Genomic DNA, 22,435 nt, shown 5'->3' on the forward strand with positions numbered 1-22,435 from the left:
AATGGATCTGAAAGTACTGTGAAGGAAAGACAGAAAGGAAGATAAGTGTTAAATAAGGAACAAAAGTGACAGAACCTGAGAAAAATATATTAAGGATGTTTCTGCGAGTGCTGCATTTTGCCTGATAGAAAACATGGCCCCAAATAACTGAGCAAAAGATGAGGAAAGTCTTGCTTCAGTATAATTTTTCAGGGTGAGAGAATAGGTGAGGCATAGTTTTTGGGGGGAGGAGTCTGATGATTGGATGCTTTATGTCGAGTAGGAAAATACACTGACTGTATTTCATGTGTATTTACAATCTTGCCACTAGATTTTTGAATATTTTTACATACATTAATGTGTGTGATGTGGCTGTGGAGTTCGTGGTTTTATACTAAAGCTGTGTATTGACCAAAACATGTAAAAACGTCAATCCTGGTAGAAAAGCAGAGCAGAGAAAGCAGCCTTGTCGTGTCGAGCACTCTGCAGAGGTGAAAGCAGAAGGTAGCATAGCACTGGCAGCTTCATTGTAATTTGGCTAGGGCTTGTCTACATGGGGAAATTTTCAGTACTAGCTTTCCAGATGACAAGCTTGGGCTTAACGTTTTTCACCATGAGTAATTCAGTTTAGTCCACTTTGGAGGTGGATTAAAAGAAATCACACAAAGGCAGCAGTAGCAGACACTAATTCACTTAGAGAGTGAGGTGAGGGAAGTGTGTGAGTGAGAAACAACTGTTTTGCTTAAAAATCCACCCTCAAACTGATTTTATAATAGCTCCCCTGTGTAGAGAAGCCTTTAGTTCCCTTGCAGTGCTGGGAGCCCACATTAGGACTTACATGCTAAGCAAGCCATTGCTATGGAGGCAGTCTCACATAAAACTTCAAGCAAGCTGTGAGCCTTGCGAGGCGCTCCACTCATCTCCAATTTGAGGAAAATGTCACAGGGTTATTTCTTTCTTCATTCTTGTTTCAAATGCTTTAATCTGCCCCAGGATCCCCTGCCACTTGCGTTTCACGGCATGCCAAGAGGAGGATCCCTGGGCCTTTCTCTTCCTTTTTTTTTTTTTTTTTTTTGTGCATCTCCCCACAGCCTCCTTGTGTTGGCTTGGCTGGAAAAAGGTCTGAGTGGGTGTAATAACGGATTGCTGCCCTAAACCATAAAGAGCAGAAGCCCTTACCTCTGGGCTGGAGTAATGTGAGGGTTTGCTGCCGTCACTCTCGCTGGAGCTGCTCTCGCTCTCTGAGTCAGACTCTGAGCTGGTCTCTGATTCACTGGAGCTGCTGCTGCTCGACCCCTTGCTGGAGAGTCCCGAGGCTCGGGTGTTGGACTGTGGCACCACCAGGCTGCCAGCCCCACGGATAGCCCAGTGGAGAGAGGGGAGGGAAGAGAAGAAAACAAGAACATAAAAAACCCCCACATTTGAAAACCATGGTGTTTTAGGGAGCATACCTATCTGAATGCCCATGAGCTTGTCTCTGCCGCTAATGAATGGTGAAGTGAATTCAACATTACATTATTATAACCGGGAGGAAAATATGGGGTTACCCTCATATCCATTTAAATCCATAGCCTTTCCCATCTCTTCTTGATCTGAGGGAGGGTCAGGTTTTCATTTCAGCTTGTCTCTTTTCTCATTCAACAGGCATTTTAGGGTATATTAAAATATCGAACGCTAAAAAACAGAGTATAAAAAGCAGTCTTACACAGTCTAATGAATGCTCTGCACAAAGGTGAAAGCAGGAGACGAAAAAGGTGAACAGTTAAGAAACAGAGTTGAACTCCACACATGGTACCAGTCATTTATAAGTAGTAATAGCAATAGCGATAATAATAATAATACATCCTCGCTGGAGCTTCCAACCCCCATCTTTTGTTCTGCACACTTCTTCACCTACCCGTAAATGATGTGGTTACCTGTATATACCATCTCGATATTGACAACTGCAAGATCTAAGACTCTGATCCTACAAAAACTTGAAGAGCTCAGGCTTGTGTTTTTGCATGTCAGCAGTGCAGTGCTGTCAGCAGAGCTACTTGCCTTCTTAAAAGTTATGTTGGCATGCGAGTGTTTGTATTACCAGGCCTGACAGCAGAAGAAATGTATACTTTCCTGAAACAGTTGACCATGCATATTAAAAATATCACAGTCATAAAGACTCGAGTGTGAAATGTCCTATTAAGTCATCCAGCTTATTCCCCAGGCGATGGAAGATTGTTCCCCATAGCAGGGTGCATTTTCTAGTGAGTTGTCCAATTTGATTTTAAATGAGTTGAATGCAGCTTTTACTTTTACCCCTGGGAAACTTCTCTGCAAACTAACCCAAATTCCACTGTCAGAAATTTCTCCCTACATTCAACCTGAAGTTGCCCTTTTTGAATTTATTGTTGTTACTTATTATTTCATCCTATTACTAATAGTTACTATGATAAATTATCCTCCTCCCTTTTTGCTTTCACATATTTGAAGGCTGTTTTCCTGCCCTACTTCAGTCATCTTTCAGACAAGGCCTTACACATTTACTTCTTCTGATCTTTCTTCATAAGTCATTATCTCCAGGGATATGGGATCATTTTTATGGCTCTTTTCTGAACTCATTCCAATTTGTCTATATCTCTCTGATAACAGGATGCCCAAAACAGAGTGCAGCATTATAGATGGGTTCTCACTAGAGCCCTACAATGAAGGGCTATTACCTTCCTGCTCCTTGATGCGTTGCTTCTGTAAACATATACCCGAGCTGTGATGGAATATATAGTCCATTAACACTCCTACATCTCTTTCAACACTGCTTTCTCCAGAATTCCTCCACTGATAGCTACGTTTTATATTATTTCCTTCCAGAGAGATTAGCTTGCTTTTTTTCTTCACACCAGATCTCATTTTCTTCTGCACCACACATGCTTCTAGCTCCTTTTGATTTATTTCTCTGCCCTCAGAGGTGTCTGCAGCAACTTCTAATTTAGTATCAAATGCAAACTTAATTAAACGGTTATTCACTTCCTTTTCCAGATCATTAATGAGACTGTTAAATAAACCCCACATGAAACACACCAGTACCCTAATAACCATCTCTTCCCAACTCCGTTCACCGGTGTTTATCATTACCCTTGTTTATGCTCCATCAGTCCAATATTGTGGCTAATGCAATGTGATCTTGGAGGTGCATTCTGTGAGAAATATCTAATAATTAATTACAGTTCTGCTGTGTTGCACCTAATGAATTGTCTTTACCTGCTAATGGTGCATTTCATTCTGGAAAACTGGTACCTGACACGAGCCACATACGACAGGCAATTTCTGGGGCTTTGAAAAGAGGCCAGGCCACCAGAGATACAGTTTCAACTCCATGATTCCCGATGGCCACACACTTCTTCGCCCCATCCCCGCCTCCCCTAACATATGCCAACCTTTCCCCACTGGACCACCTGTCTTGCACAAGCCGGTACTCCCACCACATCGCCTTTACTTAGAGATATACCCCTTGCCTTTCACTAGGAAGCTGCACAGATGTCCATGGCTTTCTTGCTCCAGGGAGTTTCTGGTTGCCTGGGGAATTGTGCCACTGTTGGAGAGCTTTCTGCACCCTTCAGGGCACAGCAGGGCAAGGCAGTGCAGAAAACCTCACCTGTGATCTCACCTTACTAATTAAAGCAAGTGAAATAGGCAGGAAATGGAGGAGCTGACAGCCATTTATAATTTTGGCCTTTATTTCCATCCTTGTAACCATAAGGCAGCAGAGAGAGGCAACAGTAAAAGCTCATGCTCCGGCAGGACGGCTCGGCGCTACACATGCGTTCGCAGAAGTGTCTGCCAGCTCTTGGGAGGCAAGAGGTCCATCATCATATACGGGCACTAAATGTACCAATTACAATAAGCGACTTCAAAAACTCGCCCTCTGCTATTTTTGCTGTTATTCGCGATGTCTCTTTGTGCAGCCAGGTAGGTGTGGCAAATACAAGATTTTCAGGCCACTATTTGTATAACAGCATTAAGGCACGGAGGTGCCTGAAACAGAAACAGCTTATATGCTTGTAAAAGGTTTCCTTCCCGGAGAAGGAAAATTGATGTTTTGTGCACTGCTTTGGGACAATGCAGTTTTCCACTTGTTCCCCAGTAAACTCTAGATAGAAGTTGCTCACTTATATTAACAGATTACTGCCAAACCCTTGCTAATAAAATAGTGAGAGCTATATAAAGGCCATTGTGGGAATGTTTTCTGGGTTTGTTTTTTTTTTTCTTCTTTTTTTTTCTTAAGGGAATATGAAACGGTAACTGCCTTTTCTGACAGTGTAGCTTAGGGAATGCTTTTGACACTGTCCGGCTCTGATGGATTTCCAGTCGTCTCCACAACAGCATTGTGACTGTTGCCTGAAAAGTTCTTCAACATCACAAAACATCTGCACATTTATGTCCTACCCCTAGTGACTGTGGTTTTAATTTTTAAACCATCATTTTTGTTTGGCATTGACTGAAGTATTCAGAATTGCTATATAGGGGATGAGGGAGAAAAAAAACCCACAGTAATATTTCTTTCCTGTTGTGACAGGAAATGTTTTTCTAGGCTGCTGAATAGAAATTGTTACTACAGCCATAGATATAAAATATAACTGTTGGACTCTTCACAAACATCTGGAAATCTATGTTTGCTGCTCTAATGGTAGCCAATATACTACAAAAATTTAACATTACAATATTTTCTCATTTATGCTGATACCATTGAAGTCTCCTGTCCCCCTTCTACCTTTTCCATTTTTAAATATAGCATATTCTTATAAGGTTACTCATTATATTACAGTGACCAGGGTGAAAACAGTTACACGTTTCTTCGTACGGTCTTATTAAAAAAACAACCATTATTTTAAATTGGTGACTTCCATTTTGGACTGTTCTTTCTAAAGAATGTAAGCAAGATCATGCAGTCAAAATAAATGACCGATTTACATTTTAATGACTGTGGCACATAACATTCATGCATATTTTGCCACTGGCTTATGCCCCAGAATTAATTTCTACATCATCGAAATTATATTTTTATTTTAAGCAATTATACAACAATTTGGGTAAGAACCACTTTTCTTTAAAGCTGTTTAACCCCAGCCAGCAACTAGGATCATGTGCAGTTCTCCCCCTTCCTCCAGACGGGCAGGGAGAAGAGGGAGAAAAGGAGGGGAAAGGATAAAACGTGAGAGTTAAGATAAACGCAGTTTAATAGAACAACAGAAAAGGAAAATAACAATAACAATAATAATAATGACACAAGTCACTCTCACCATGCAGTGAATTGGTACCTTCCTGAGCAGTGATGGTGGATTTTCCCCCCGGCCAACCCCCATTTATATACTGAGCATGATGTCTATGGTATGGAATGCTCCATTGGCCATTCCATTGTTCTGTCTATGCTTCTTCTCACCTTCTATGGGAAGCTGAAAAGAGTCCTTGAAAAGTATAAACACCGCCTAGCAACAACTAAAACAATATGGATTATTGACATTCCTTTCACAGCAATCACTAGAAAGAAAATTATCTCTTTCCCAGCTGAAACCAAGACAAAAGCCCTCAATCAGAACCTGCGTTATCTGACTTAAAAGAAAGCATAAATACCTTGTAAAATTGACAGTTCAGTAATAAGATCACTTAATAACGAATATGCATCTGAAGTTTCTGATCAGATACCTCTCATCATCCTGGCTACGTGGGACTTGGGCACCTAAACACCGTACAAGTCTCCAACAACCCATTTTCCTGCACTGCCTAGTGGACAAGTCACCCTTCTCTGAAAAACTGCTAGATACCTTATAGCCTCATTTTTTTCTCAGATGTGCAGGTTCAGAAACAAAGTGATTTGGGGAGATTAATACTTCTTCCCTGCTCCAACTAATTTGTGATCCAAGTTGAGAGGTGGAGTCACCTCACTCCCTGGAGAAGCCTGAGAGGTTAGCTATGGTGGGACCAGTTACTAGTTCCACCAGACTACATGGCCACTGTCAGCCTTTGAACAGCACCAAGGTGGTTCAAACACCTGTGGGGGAACGGGCAGACATTTTCTATTCCGTCAGTGGGGAGAGATTCCCAAATCAGATTGCCTCAATGGCCCTCTGGAGGCCTTTTGAGGTTAATCATGCTGGATCTGGGTCTGCTTTCCATGATAAGACATCATGGCATTCAGTGCTGGCCACAAGAAGTTCCCAGGCAGCTAAGCATAAGCTGCATTGCAGGAATTCAGTCTCTATGTTTCAAAGACAGACAGCATGGATGTCTCATCAAGGTACAAGTAAAACAGATGCAGTTCTTAACCAAACTGCAAGTATTTGGTAACAATGTTAAAAGGATTCCAAAGAGAAAAATCCCTCCAGTAGTGAAGAATTTGTGACCCCAATTCTTCACTGCGTTACAATTTGAAGGCACTTCATACCTACTTTACACAGGTATGAATAATTATCAAGAATGCATGGCAAGGGAGAGTCAGGCCTTGAAGAAAAGACTGTGCCAAGAAAACATATTAGAATGAGCCTCTGAAATACTCTTCCAGGCACAACAAAGGCTATGCAAATGCTCATGCTTCATATTTTGGAGTACAGTCAGTCTGTGTAATTTCACTTTTCAAGAATTGTATCCAAAGCCTTCTTATCAAAGAGCTCAGTAACATGACCAGACACTATCTATCTGCTGTATTTGTTTTCGTGTCCGCAGATGAGACAATATTTAGCCACTATCATCTGCATAGATGTGACCATCTAAACTATTTTTCTTCTAAATCTCACCCTACAGTACCATCCACCAAGCACTGTGCAACTACCAAGTGGCCCAGACTCTCCATAGGAAAGGGGAATTAGTGCGAAGAGCTGACTTGAATGAAGAGATGATGCTGTTAGGGATCCCATTGGCAGCATCGAGAGGTAAACACGGAGAAAGCAATGTGAGTTTGTAGATGTCACAAACATGGGAGAAAATCCTAAGAAGGGCTGTATGAATACTTACAGTATTTGAAATACCCAGAAAATCTATCACTGCCTGGAAGATCAAGGCCAGTTGTGGGAAAACAATACTCTGAAACAGACACCAGTCCCTTGGCTGGTATAAACTGTCATAGCTCCATTGACTTCAATTAGGCTACACTGATTTAAATCAAACAGTAAATCTGACCAAGACTCTGAAATGATATTTCAAACTCATCGATGAAAACATATTCCACTATTTAAAAGGGCTCTGTTGGCAGAGTCCCTATTTTTATTCCAGATTAAAGTATCTGAAACGCCACTTCCTTCTTCCCTTGAAGCCAACCTGAAACCCAGCGAAGGTCTTCTACGGAAAATTCTTTATCCCTTTGTTGCGAGAAGCAAATTCCATGTGGTGTTTCCTCAAAGCACAAACTGAGAACATTGTGCCAAGATCTGTATAATTATCTCTGCTGCCTGGCACTGAAGACATTGCACGTCTCCCATGCACACAGTAGGGAATTCCTGTGTCGATAATTGTGAATGAATCACAGAGGCAACAGAAATGCCCACTTCTTGCTGCTGCTGGCCCTGTGTATTTTTCAAATTCTGTTTCAGCAAAGACATCTAAGGTATGCCTACCAATGGGGACTATCCTGGACTTGCAGATCAGGCCATCCCAATATTGTAACAGAACATATGGGGCTATTTTCTGAGGCAACTGTGGAATGCCAGGAAATAGTGCCATAAGGATAGCCTACAGAATGAATGTGGATGTCATCCATTAGTTTCAGGCCAAAATCATGCTGACAGAAGGGAGATGATACCATAAACTCTAGAAAATGCACCTGCTTGAGGACGGCCAGGTACCTCCTTGGTTTAGAATAGAAAGGCTGGTTCTGCATTTAACGCACAAACGTTGAGTATAAGGAGCCTCTGCTCTAGTTTTAGCTCTGCCACGTCGAGTCTGAATGACCAAATCTGTGAACCCTTCCAGGGCTCCGGTCACCATCCCCGTCATACACGGGGATGACCGAACTTGCCCACCTGCAGTGTGTTAGAAGACATCTTTTGTTATTCTTTAAAAAGCACTTGGATATCCTTGCCCTGAACAGAGTACGGAAGTGACACAAATTTATGTTTTTGTACCTTTGCTAACCGAGAGCATGAAACCAATTAACTGTCTGAGTTCTTTACAGTTACAATTGTCAAAACCTATTGTTCACTAACAAGAAAAAGCAGCTAGCCTTGCTATGGTCGGCTGTTTGGGCCTGAACGCAAAAAAATGAGGCTGGGCACTTCCCTTTCTCCAGGTAAACGATTTCCCAGGAGCCTGTTAATATCTTTAGGAAACAGAGAAATGTTTTCATACCTCATTCCTATAATGGATGAGGTATGAAATGGGAGTCATGATGAGTGAGAGTCCTGGAGGTTGTTCGGCTTGTCACAATATATAATGCTTCTGTGAAAGCACTGCATTACCTTAGCCGCACCACCTTTGCACAGCACAACTAATAAAGCACAGCTGCCAAGAACAGAGTTCATAGACTCCACCTATATTTTAACACTGTCCTTGGGTGTTGCTTAAATAGTTTGTGCTGACAAGACTACAAGTACCATCCAATAATGCAAACCTAAGGTAAATCAGGTCTCTTCAGAGACTCAGGTGTGTCCTGTGCGATTGCAGTTTAATTGCCAAAGTAGTCACCAAAGGAAAAAGAAAAATGTACAGGAAAGGCTGTTTAGAAAAACAAGCCATGAAACTCATGCACACACGCATACAAAAAACCCTCAAGAAAATTCAGTCTGGCAAGGGGGTATCTACTTAAGGCTTGGTTGACACTGGAAGCAGCAGAATCACAGTTCCCAGCTTGAAGGAATATGGTAAGAAAGAGAAAACCACTGAAAAAACCTCTGGCTAAAAAAGCCGCCCGAAAATAAAATGCCACATAACAATTAACAGTGACATCTCTATATAAATAGCTCTATCAGGAGGAGCGTGTGCCGGGGTATCTGAGATGAAAGGGTCCAACAGACCTGGAGCAGCATTACCGTGGGGATGAAGTGATTAGTCAGCAGGCTGACAGCTGTGCTAGGAGCCTGGTGCCAGATTCCAGTGTATGCTTTCCACCGCTGCCAAGTGTTTGCTTGTCGCTCCAGATAAATGGAGCATCAGCAGTGTTTTATTTGACCTGCTCACAAGAAAAATAAAGCAACTCTGACTTCCTCAGTGTGTTTGTCGTTGACCTTGCATCAGCTGAATATGAGCAGAGAGATTCCCTGGTCAAATAAAGGTAACTCTTTTGTAGGAGTGATAGAGTCTTGGTAGTGTAATTAGTCTCTTAATGGCTCGAAGTACGGTGACTTAAAAAGTGACAGGCACAGCCTATGTGTCCTATACTGTCCTTGGAATGTGCCCTTGGACCAATGGCCTGGAGAATGATAAACAGCTTTGTGACTAGCCCGTGAACAGCCACCCTCCTACCTCCAACGTGAAATCAGGAAAATATTTCCACAGAGACTTTTCAGTGGAGTGGGGGTGTCAGAAGTAAATTGTAAGTGGACAAAGTTGGAGAGAAGATTCTGCTTTTCCCTTGAGACCAAGGGCAATGGCTTTTTTGTGTTTTCCTTCATATGTACCCCAGAAAATTTATTTTTCTCCCTTTCCTTCGTCAATTTGGTCATGTTACAAACTTCCTATTTGATATCCCCTCTGTTGTCTGGTCAAAGCCAGCTTCTGCTGCTGGGTGGAAATCAGACACAGTGTCTTTGAATTACATGTCTGAAAGGAAATGTAAAGGTTCACTGAAGAAGGTAAATATCACTAGAGATGAGCCCTGTTCCACTTCCCATGATATGAGTAAAAAACATGCCTGCATTTCATTGGTTTGCACAATAAGTCAGGAACGGAATAGAAGCTCAGGGCTCAGCTGTCAGAAGGTCTCGTTAGCGTGGGCTAATGTGAATGTAAAGATGTCATGAGGCTCTGCAAAAGTTCTTTTGGTCACAGGGAAGCACTTGAGATGCTGAATCCTACCATCTGAAGAATGACTTCTGGACCGATGGCCTTTCAAGAGAGAGGGAGAGCTCCACAGGAGTCCCTTTTTCAGAAAATCTTGATGCCACATATGACAGTGGGAGGGGAGATCCTTGGGCTTCAGCAATATAAGAAATCACGAAGTTACACCTGAAGTCAATGAAAATAGGATGAAAGGCTCTAATTTGGTGAGGAGTGAATGGAAATACAGAGTGTAAAGAGTGACAAGGACTAAGGACTGTTTATAATTCAGCTGTCAGGAGGTCACCTGAAGACCTTAACCAAGCCAATTTTCTAATTTTATGAACAAATAAGTCACGTGACTCATACAATCAGGACTTCACCTATTGTGCAGGGCTTAAAAAAATGACTAACAAAGAATGTAGGTGAGTTAAATCATGGTGGAATTGGACCCTCTTGGTCAGATGTTGATACAGCTGGACAGTGAGGTAGAGGATAGGAGGTTTGTAGGCATACAGTTTTTCTGCCTTTAACTTACAAGCGACCTTACTATTGCCTAACTTCACCACTCAAAAATGCCCTCTGGAGATTGCTACCTCTCTTGATTGACTAGAGGGAATCTAGGATCCTAAGGGTCACTTAAACCGTATGCCTGGTACGCCCAACACCATGTCCATTGTGATCTGGATGGGAAGCAAGGGAGGTTTAGTTCTGATTCTTCTTCACAATTTCCCTTTCAGGGTTCAGTCAACTCTCTCCACTTGTCCTAAAGACTGGGGGTGGTATGCAATATGAAGACCTATATCCACTCCCAACTCAGTACGCCACTGTTTCATTAGAGCACCATTTAAAGTTGATCCCCTGTCAGATTCAGTGATATCAGTACCACAAATCTCAGGAACAGATTCTCCATTAACAGTTGGAAGGTGATTTCAGTGGCTTGGTCTTTGGTGGGATAGGCTTCAACCCACTGGGAGAGATGTTCCAAAGATAAAGGTAATTAAGCACTGGAACAGATCATCAGTGAACATGTGGAATATCAGTCACAGTAGTTTCAGAAACCAGGTTAGGCAAAGACCTGTCGGAAAAGGTTTAGGCAGGATTGATCTTGCCTAGGTTTAAGAAAAAGATTAGATGAGCTCGGATTTCTGTGGGTAAATGTACAGACGAGGTTGCTAAGGAGCATACATTCTGTGCTTACAGGTCAAATGACAAAGAAAAAGGTCCACAAAGGGTGTCAAGTCTATAGTATCAGAATAGTCATAGCAAGGAGCAATGCAAAATGTTCTGTGGAAAATATAGAGTGGCATTAATCCACCATCTTTAAAATGTCTAATCAGGAGAATGTGATACCAATTCCATGGAAATCAGCCTGGGTGTTGCTTTTCTTGTCTCATTTATTTCCTAAAGCATGAAGTATAGCTGTACTTCTATCCAAGAAAACAGCAATTTTTGCTTCTGAGTGACAGCTTCATCAAGCTGCAGAAGACAACCACACAGTGCAGACTAAGAAAATCCTCATCTGCATTGGCCTACTGTCACCTTATTTCAGAATTACTGTTAACATAACTCATGTTGTGGCTGGCCATCTAAACGGACAGCCTTTTATAATTTTCAGACACAGTTGTACCTCGCTTCAGCACGGCAGCCTTTTGCCTCAGTCAGCAGGGGCCTGGGTATGGTTCTGCTTTCCAAGACCTCTCGCTAAGCTCTGAGAGTCCAAATACAGATGAACTTGTGCAGATAAAATTACTAACTACCATAATGGCTGTCCAAATGGGTGCAATAAATTTCAGCGTGAGACAAACTCTCTCAGGTTTTACTGACTCTTAATGTTGCTGCTGCCAGCTTTAGTGTTACTCTTTGACTCAAGCCATATTCTGTTGTCTCCCAAAGGTCTTTTCGGCCCGTCAGCTCTAATCAATATGCTGCCTTGAGAAGGAGCTTGTTTTAAGTAGGTTTGCTCACCATAAAGAACCATATAAAGAAAATTTGACTTCTACTCCTTGTCAGCATATATCACTCCCTATGCAGAGCAGCATTTAGATAGTCTGTTAGTGGAATCCAAGTGCTCTCTTTTATATATTTCAAGAAATGACAAATGCCTGGAAAAAATGCATAGTTGTTCTACAGAAGACATTAGACAGACTCAGGAATGGCAACCAGAACAGCTAATAAAGCCCAGAATTGTAGCAGAGAGGATGTTGAAAGCTAATTATTTTGAGATTATTTGAAGACTTGTAAAAGGTTCTTCTGTTCTCCTTTCTGATGTCAGTGCAGCCTCTTTTCCAGCAACATGCAAGACTATTTAATGTTTTTAGAAGGAGTTGCCCAGGATATTCTGTTTACCTATTATTGACGTCCTAGCTTAAATAAAGGATGTTTAAAAACAATGTTCAGCTGTTGAAAGCCTGTGGTGCAGCCTTAGGTTTTCAGGGGTCTGAGCCACTGGGAAAAATACTTCTGCCTTTCTGACCAGGCTCAGGTTCTCAGCCCCTTATTCTCTCTTAGTAGCATCACACTTTACAGCTTGGATTGGAGCACCCAGAAGTCCTGAAGAGCAGGAATGGTCTGTCTAGTGAGGGTATCAGGATCTGACCTACTGTAACCCAGCAACACAATGTGCAGATGCTTGATGAAGAAATTTAAAATAGCAAACAGCCCCTACTAGTAACCTCTGCTGTGCTTTCCTCAGGTACAATGCGGCCTGTGAAAAACAATGAATAAGTATGATAAGCACAAATATATAAATCTATGTTAAGAAAGAGTTATATAAATTGCTTTTTACAATTCAAAGGAAAACTCAAATGTGAACTGCATCCATCCTTTTGTTAGATGTCGTCCATGGAAAGCAAACTTGAGGTTTGTTCATGCACACACAGATGATGAGGGGAGGCAGAAATAAATTACAAAGCAAATATAGTTTTATTTGCTTTATTAATCTAGAATGTGGTACCAATGTGTCTGGACTCAGTGGCTGCCCAGCTGCACCCTCCTGCAGGACGTTATCAGTCCTCTATTTCTGTGAAATGTGCTACCAGCTAGTAGGAAAAGCAGTAGAACTGCATGCACATTTTAATAAACAAAATTGGTCTTACACCATGCTGTGTCCTGATGTAGTTAAACTTATATCTTCCAATATACCTTTCAGTTCGTATCTCGTATGTTTTGCTGTTCATTAACTGCCACGCATCTTTTTAGGCTTCTTATGAATTCACAATATCACCAAGTCATGCCTAGGTGCCTTTGCCTGTTCTTCAGTGTTATCTTTTGTTCTCCCTGCCTCTCCCAGGGAGGCAGAAAGGAAATGTACGCATGGTAGTGGGGAGAGGGCACGGGAACAGGGAGAAATATTGCTCATGGGTGCTGCTTCTCCCTCCCAGTGGCACAACAAGCTGTTGCTGCCCCTGCCTTCTCTCTGTCCCCAGGCTAATAGTCCCTTTCTGGCACTCTGGTCTTACTGTAGTGTCTCAAAACACCCCTCTGCCTGCCTGAGGTCCTGCATGGTCTAGGACGTGCTTCGTGAAGTGGTGGGCCTCTTCAGAGCATGAAATTTACATTTAGCAGTGTGATCCAGCAGGGAGACTGTTAAAGGTGTAGGAGTCAACACGTGTTGCTGCTAGGAGTTCGGTGCCCAGCTGTGAGGATATACATTCAGTATTTCTTTAAAAGTGTATCAGGTCACCTGCCTGCAGCTGGGAAACAGCTGGGGGAAAGCAGAAGATTCTGCACAAGAGCTTTGCAGAGAAGATGAGACAGACAGATAGATTTCCAGGAGAGTATGTTTTCCATAGTCAGTGCAGCAAGAAAGGAACTCTTTGGGATTTTTTTTTTACCACCCCAACATGACTCTAAACCCTGCTAGTCAAGCCTCAGATTGGGGAGAAAGATCAAGTGTTGGGTCTTTGCCATTAGCTTAGACACTAGGGGAAAGAACTAGATGACTTTGTTGATAACTAGCTTGAAGACCCCAGCAGGCCTTCAGACAGTTTTATTAATCATAAAAGTCATTAAAAACAGCCAGTTCCTCAGGGGCAAAGTAAAAACAGAACCTCAGAAGAATGAATCAGGGCAGGCATCTCCCATTCCTAAGAGCACTCAGTTCACATTCTGAGCAAGGAACTGAAAGGGAATACTTGGGAATGAAACTCCCAAACAATACAACCAATTGCTTTCTCAGGGAAGGGGCAAGCACTTTCTTATGGACTTAGACTGCAGCAAGGAAATATATTGATGGGCTTTGTGTACAGCTCAGAGGCACAGACCTTTCAGACAGTTGACTCCAAGGCTTGCGTGCCACATCCAGAATCTGCAAGATAGTTTTCCCCTTTGCCTTTGTGCTTGGCCTTTCCTCTTCCACTTTTTTGCTTTCCCCTTGCCTCTCCCTTTCCCCCTTGCATTACCTTGCCTTTTTTTTTAATGGATAGAGATAACATTTATTTGCCTATATGCCACTGTCCAGTGCCTGTCCTCTGTCTCAGCAGTCTTTAGCTGCCTTTGCCATGTGAACGTGTCAGACCCCTAAAGACATCTTACATATCTTAGGGCTTCTCAAGTGACTTTAGACACCTGTGTTAAGATACCTGAATCCCATCTTAACTTTGTCACCTCACAGTTGTGAAGAAATCCTTCCAAAGCAGCCCAAATGAGAAACAAAGCATTGCTATCTTCCTAGGTCTGCAGACAACCAGAATTTATTCTGGTTTTATTTATTGATTAAAGGTATAAACTTTCCCCCCAAAAATTAGCTTTATAGGGATGTTGACTGCAAAATGCAATGGTAGTTTAAATATAAGCATTCTTTTATTTTAACTGGAAAGATTTCAATGGTGAAAAAAACTGTAAATGAAGAACTGGGACATTAAGCAGGCAAAAGAAGAGAATGGAGGAGAATCGTAGGCGGTGGGAAGGAGAGGAAGCTTGCAGAGCCAGTTTTTCTGTGGTCTGTGGGGCTGGAGACTGAAACATGTGCAGTAGATGAACGATGCGGATCTTCTGCCCAGCAAGGTGCCTCCCTGCAACACTAGACAGCATTTTTGGACTTCTGTGGCCTGGCCTTGGGAAAACTCGGGCAAGACTCCATGCACCAATATGAGCAAAGGGGATCAACTCTCTGGAAAGCAGCTTTGCAGACAAGGCCCCAGGGGTCCCGATGGACACCAAGTTTGCCATGAACTAGCAATGCTCCCTCGCAGGAAGGGCAGCCAACAGCACCCTGGGCTGCAGTAGGAAGAGTGTTGCCAGCAGGTGGAGGGAGGTGACCCTTCCTCTGTGCTCAGTCCTGGTGAGACACATCTGAAGTACCAGATCCAGGTCTGGGCTCCCCAGTACAAGAGAGACACGGAGTGACTCCAGCAAACTGCCGTGAAGATGGTTAAGGAATTGGAGCATCTTTCACATGAGGAGAGGCTGAGATGAGTGGGAGGGATAAATACCTGATAGGAGGAAATAAAGAAGACAGAGCCAGGCTCTTCTCAGCAGAGCCCGGTGACAGGACAAGATGCAAAGGGCACAAATTGAAATATGGGAAGTGCCATTTAAATATAACAAAAGCCCTTTTTTGCTGTAAGGATGGTCAAACACTGGAACAGGCTGCCCAGAGAGGCTGTGAAGTCTCCATTTTGGGAGATATTCAAGACCCAACTGGACACAGCCCTGAGGAACTGCTTTTGCTGACCCTGCTCTGAGTGGGAATTGGACTGGATGATCCCCAGAGATGCCTTCCAGCCTCAGCCATCCTGTGACCCTGTGCGACTAGCTCAGGTACCACAAACTATGGTGCTCTCTGGGAACACAAAGCTTAGTGAGGTATGAAGCCCACCCAAGAGGCCGCATAACGACGTGGGCACTGAATTGTTCCTGAGCTCCATTTGGCTGTGAGTGTCCTCCCATTGTGTGTTTAAATCTCACTCAGATGGCTACATAAGTCATCGCCCAAACTTGACTGAAGTGTAGACTTGGCATCAGGCACCGACACTAGAGCTGAAACCATGTGCCAGCTACATACCACATGTCGGCAGCTTTACCCACTGCTCCATCCTTTTGCAGGCTACTCCATGCTTGTCAGAGCAAAATGGACTCTGAGGGTGTTATTAGGTCCATTTGCTGCATTTGGAGTATTTTACAGCAGGTGGAAGGTGCAGCAGCAGCAGCAGCAGCCACAGGCTTGAAAGCTTCCTTCTCCTCCAAACATTTCTGGATCTGTTTCCGAATGTGGTCAGCAGTGTCTGAGGCAGCCCACCAGGTGATGCTTTATTTATTTAACTGTACTTTACAGCACCTCCCTCCTTCTATAAAACCTTGCTATTTGGAGACTGCTTTACATTTTTTTTTTAGAGTATCTCTCAAGTGCAGTTGTCTAGCATCACTGCCCAGAGCAGCTGCTGACAATGCCAATGCACCAAGAGCTGCAAAATCCTTCCTTTTTGAAATCAAGAATAGAAAAGATCATCATGAAATAATGGACTAATGTGGCCATTCTATCTATGCTGCTCATAAATTAGATTTTGAACCTGGCAATTGCAGGGTAATTAGGAGGAGAGTAGCTTTTCTACAGGAACATATATTTCCTATTCTGCCTGCCTGACACACTCCAGTTTAATTTTTCCTTTGTTCACTCAGCTCAGAGAAGGGCAATTACCAAAGGTGATAGCCTAGTGGCAATTTTTGAATCATGAAGAGACTTAGCACAGAAATGAGATTAAAAAAAAAAAAAAAATACAGGTATCACTAGTAATTAAAATAATTTTGAATTAAAAAGACTATTTCAATAATTGCTTTTTTACTATAATCGTCACCACATAACCTATCCTTATGAATTACTAATACAGTGAAATAACACTACTGTGGAGAGTGAGCTTAAAAAGACAGCTTTCCTAAACACGTAACCTCATCAGTGAGAGATAAGTAACGTTTGGGCAGACGTTTTGGAATGGTAGGTGATGCCACAGCTCTGATCACTAACAGCCATGCAATTTTTTAAGCCCTCCTTCCCCCTTTGGCCCTGTCAGAGAGGCACAGGAAACAGAGCAGGAACTCCCATCTCGGGTGGCCAGAAGAAGGTTTCACATTATTAAAATAGATGATTTCCTTCATCTAAGAGCCTCTGAGGAGCATAAATTACAAACAACATCAAAGCAAGTGAAAAGTTTTAGAGCAGACTGTCAAAGAGACTGCTGGGGTTTCCTTGGTAGATTTCCATTTTTAAGGAGTCTCATCAATTTACTTTCTTTCTCAAAACAATTCCATATGTCTGTGGCTTATTTACGGTTGTTTTGATTTTTGTTGTCAAGGGTTTTAAAGAAACAATATCACAATTATTTAACATGGGGAAATAAAGTTAGACAGACAGCGCCTGCAGTAACAAATTACTGGGATGATCTCATGGACTAAAACTTTGCAGGCTTGTTTTGTGCTCTCCAGGGTTAGACAGCGTGAGTTGAGATCCAAAGAAAAGCAGCATAGCCAACTGGAAGTAAGTGTAAGTCTGATGCTCCACAAATACAGCAACTAATTAGTCATGTTGCCATCACTTATTTTACAGGATGAAACACCATGGCCAGTGTGGCACAAGAATAAGGGCTGTGAGATCCACTGGCCCAGATTTGAAGCAGACCTGAGAAAACTTTGTTTAATGATTATTGGAATTCATCTGATAAAAAGCACAAAGGCCAGCTGTGGTCTTAGATTAAAAGTCATCAGGGCAAGCTGTGAATGGATTCATATTAGCTTCCTAACTTTAGGGTAAAGAAGTGACTATTATTAGAAAAGGCGTGGAGAGACTACGTGCTGACGAGGTTATTAGCTAGTCCCAAGGAGGCAGCTCCTGCCGAGTGTGGGTTTTAAGTGCTTTCCCTGCAGGGGAAGGTTGTCATTACCTGATGGGACATGGGCTGTGCAGGAGACTGGTGGGTCACACCTCAGCCTGCAGTTCCTGCCTGCAAGGCCACAGGTATATTCAGCAGCAACCTACAGACTAGGTACCAGGCTGTATTGACCACATCCAGGGAATCAGGCTCCATCTACGCAGTGAAGTAAGCAGGAAAAAGGACGGGGCTTTGCTGAGCATTGCCACCTCTCTGGATCACACTGCGGAGAAGCACTGCCATGTCTCTGGGTCACAATAAAAGCTGTGGAGAACCTGACCAAAGAGCTCCAGGTCCCTGGGGCAAAGACTGACTACAGAGGGACACCATCCAACCAAGCCAAACGCTTACAGTGTGTGACCAAGCAGGAGACGCCAGTTTTAAGCCCTGTCGTTATGTGGGCTTAAGCTTCTGCTGTGTTGTGATGGCAGCAAGCAACCATGCAAAATAAAGATCCTTAGGAAGAAAGCACAAGTCTGAACAGTTTATTTTCCTTTAAAGGAAGGATCCCTCTTTATTTCACGTATGCATGAGCGCATAGGTGTTTGGCCAAAAAAAGAAAAAGGGAAAAAGGTCTATATTAATTGTTTCCAAGCTTAGCAGCAAATGCCAGATTCTTAAATCTGTCATTTACTGCTGGTGAATTACTCCAAAAGTTATTCATAATTCTTACCTAGTAATTCTTCAAAAAGCATTTTCATAAATATTGCATCAATGATTTAAAAGCTGCAACTGCATACAAATTTCAGAGTGACCTCTGATTCGAGTTTGATGACCAAGAGACGATAAGAGCAGAAGACTAATCATACATGACAATCACATGACATGAGAAGAAAATGCTAAACTGCGCATCACTACTGAGTTCACTCTGATGGGTGTACTTCCCTGGGCTGAATCGTAACAGCACCAGTCCTCCATGCACCTCTGGCAAGGACTGAAGAATATAGTCTTTGGTTGCCCTACTCAATGCCTTGCGTTGACTTGAACGTTTGTGAGGAGCTTGGTCGAAACTTGAGCTGGCTTCTTTTAATTTTTTCCTAATGCAAAACTAACTGAATGTAGTTCCACCTCATGTCAAGCTTGTAATTTAAAGCTGATTACCTTCTGCATTGAATATATTTGCTTGATAAGTCAAAGCTCTGATTCATTGGTTCAGGTCTTGATTCTGACCTTGATTTGATGACTGCGTTGTCCACTGTTAATTAGCTTGTTGTGGTTCTGCTAATATGGTGATGTTTTTTACATTTGTTTGCTTATTTTTAGTATACAGGGCTGGCTTATTCAGTCTAATTGTAACATGAATCATGTCAGCTAAAGATGTACGTACGTTCAATAAGATACTTCCCAGACATGTGGCTCTGCAACCAAATAAATAACTCTACCCCCCACAAGATGGTATCAAGATTAAAGCAAAGCTACTAAAATGCTGTCTTAGCAATTAAACTAAAAACCCCCTCAAGGTTGCAATACTACCTTTAAGAGCTCTTTACCAGGTGCAAGACAAACCTAAGGCAATCGCTTCTTAACTAAGCAAACTCTGTTTACATCTCAGCTTTGGAAACATATGTTGTTAATTTTAGACTTGCAGTTGCCATGTGAGCTGTGTGTCACTTCTGAAAAAAAAGTGCGACTTTTGGGGGTAATTATTTTTCCAGCACAGGTGCAGAAAGTGCATTTGAGCGCGCTAAACATTCACACAAGCTAAGCTTTGACTCAGTGAAACTGCAGCCTACCACAACCTGAAAACAGTATCATAAGATCTGTTCTTTCAGGCATGGCCTGGCCTTAATAAAAAGTAGCGCAGAATTTCTTAACAGACGCTCATCTTTTCTCCTTCCAGACTTTACCTTCCCTCTATGATCTCCCTTTTGACACTGGCCAGACTACCCACGTGTTTCACCACTTCTTCATCCTTGCAGCTCTTGGATTAACTGGAGAAGTGACTGGCAGGTCCATGCAGTTGAGGCCTTTGGAGTTACCAGTTCTTTCAAGCCAAGCTCCCAATTCAACAGCTGAACACTGGTGCATGATATCCCTGTGGAGCTCAGCTCTAAAGCAGCCAAGGAGTACGCTGTGACACTGCAGTATATCTTCTCCATGTGGGGCAGTGGGAATTTGTTTGCCATACGTTTCCTCATTTAACTGGAGAAAGTATTCAAAGAGTTTTCCGTAATGTATTTAAAAGGCTGATGTGGTAAATTACTGACATATGAACAATTCAAACCACATCCCCAATTTACTGCTGCTCCATGGTGATACCAGACTTTTGGCCATAAATAATAATAAACCCTAATAATTTGTGTAGGGCAACTCTAAGGTAATCGCCTGGTATAATCAACCTGGGAGACCTTGCACAGGCAGAAGAGGACAACAATGTACAGCTGGCAATGACAGAAATTTGTCATGGCTCCTGCAATACTAATAAATGGTTAATAATACGTTCTTACCAAATGGAAGAAAATAATATAATACATTTTTTTAGAAAATAATGTGATGTTGGCTCAGATTAGCTAACTACATTGAATGCTAAGGCACTCCTCTGCCTTAACAGTGCCCTTTGGCTGCACACATAAAGAATATGCATGGGGATAATGCAAGGCTCTGGCAAGGGGGTGGGGGGGGACAGGTACCTTTGCAACACAAGGGAGAAATTCCTGGATAATCAGGTGTCAACCTGGCCTTTTCCACCAGCATTAAATCCCTTGTAATTATTTAGGAAAATACATACATTTTTTACACAATACTCAGAAAATACCAGCAGTCTGAGGTTAAAATTTGGTGGCAGCTAACAAGCAGATAACATGCTAATACAGGAAATGGTATAAAAAGAGAAGTTGAACCAGAGGTCACAGTACATCTCTGTATCAATTAGTGGTAATCTCAGAGGAGTGTTTAGGTTTTGCCGTCTTCTCAAACTGTTCTCTGGGTTTGCACAACCGACTTTGCAGTCGTTGCTTTCCTCTTCAGCTCTAACAGACAGAGGTGCCGTGCTGTGAATCCCTCCAGCAGCAGGAGGAAAGCTGAGGGTGATCCAACAGCTGGGATTAAGTTCTTCTTAGAGCTCCACCCTTCAGCATCCCTATTTCAAAAACGCAGGTTACCACTTTCACGTTGGAAGCCCAGCACTCTTCTTTTTTGTACACTCTACCTCTTCCCACAAGTCCTGGGAGGTGTTTGCATGAGCGGGGTTTGCACCAAAAGTTTCACACTGGAAAAATGAGTGTGCTTGCTATCAGGTTCAGCAGACTGGGAATCTGCCAAGCTTTTACAAAACTGCTCATTTTCTGAGTCTTAGCTCTTTCAGCTATCTTTTTTTATTTATTATTTTTTTATTGAGCAGAGGACAAGGCCTATCTTATTAAGTGAAAACAATAGAGTGAGAAGCTGGAAATTGCCAGGAAGCCTGGGAAAGACCGGCACTCAGCCGAGATTTCATTCCGTGTTTTCCTGTTGACCTCACAGGCTCTCGACACAAGAGCTCTGAGTACATTAAAGAAAGGCCACAGTCTCATTTGGTCCTGTGAACATTGGCAATATGTTATGGGGACAATATAGAAGCTTGAAAGGGAAAAACCGCAGCAATGTCCCCATGCCCTGGAGGTTTTGTCTGGTGCAATGCTGTTTAACCAGAGCACTGTGAGGCTTTAAATGGCCATATGAGATTTATAGTAGGTCATGACCAGATCTCTTTTCAGGGCAAAGTTTGAAAAGTCCATTTGTCTCAAAATTTAAAAAAAGAGTCTGGTAATTCTCCAAGGTTTTTCCTCTTCCTTCAGGCAACTATTTTTGCCTGGCCCAGAGTTCCTAAACCCTCCCCAAGAGCCCTTTTAATGTGGGAAATATTGTCATGGTGTCTGCTATCAAAGGAATAATACTGAAGATACAAATATTTACAAAGCCACTCTAACTCCACATGGTCAGTATCAAGCTTATTAAGTTTTAGAAACAGGGACATCACGACCTTAAAAGAAGTGGCTTCAGGAAATCAGTATTTGAGGGCATTATTAGCAGGGAAGAGTGATGGTTATTGCGGGGAACTGAATGGAGAAGACTCAGGGCGCAGGCAGAAACCTCCCATGTCCAGCTGATGGCGTGGCCGCTCCACTGCAGGACTGGCAACCGTGGGGCAGCCCTGGCTGGGTTTTTGGCAGAGCCGGCCCCCTACTGCTGCCCAGCTGGGCTATGTCCCACCCTGTGTCAGCAAATGGTGTATGCTGGTGTTTGCGGGGCTGCAAAACAAGACAACGGGCTGGCCCCCCACTATGGTTGTTTGTCCTGTGCAGCAGGAAGAGAGGTGGTCCCCCTCCAATGATGGGGGCCACTTCAACCTTTCGGAAGAGCGTGGTGCTTGGGTAGCCTCTGCCAGGCTTCATGCATGATGCTGTACACCGGTGGGACTTGTCTCCTGCTGTGTGGCCCTGGGACTGGGGCAGCTGGAGGAGACTGGTGGGAGACAGGAGTCCCAGGGAGGGCTCCAGGCACCCCGGCGGGGTCAGGGTAGTTTTGAAGAACGGAGAAAGGGCAGATTGGGCAAGCAAGATGGCAAGTGGCAACAGAGGCTCTGGGACAAGGTCCCCCTGGGAAACATGGAGAGTCAAAATCATGGATATCTGGGGACAAGTGGGGGACTATGCCTACGACAGAGGCTCTGTGTC

At 43.0% G+C, this 22,435-nt stretch overlaps 1 protein-coding gene across 2 annotated transcripts in view; it reads right to left on the bottom strand.

Annotated features, from left to right (window-relative positions):
- The window catches only part of AFF3 (ALF transcription elongation factor 3), a 339,067-nt gene that overhangs the window by 54,963 nt on the left and 261,669 nt on the right, over positions 1–22,435 (bottom strand). For both annotated transcript variants that reach the window (XM_074609144.1, XM_074609140.1), the window contains exon 10: positions 1,159–1,324. In XM_074609144.1, coding sequence (XP_074465245.1) covers positions 1,159–1,324 — 166 coding nt within the window. The remainder of the gene's footprint in view (positions 1–1,158; positions 1,325–22,435) is intronic.

This window comes from Larus michahellis, chromosome 1 (genome assembly GCF_964199755.1).
Source record: "Larus michahellis chromosome 1, bLarMic1.1, whole genome shotgun sequence".
NCBI classification, from domain to species: Eukaryota; Metazoa; Chordata; class Aves; order Charadriiformes; family Laridae; genus Larus; species Larus michahellis.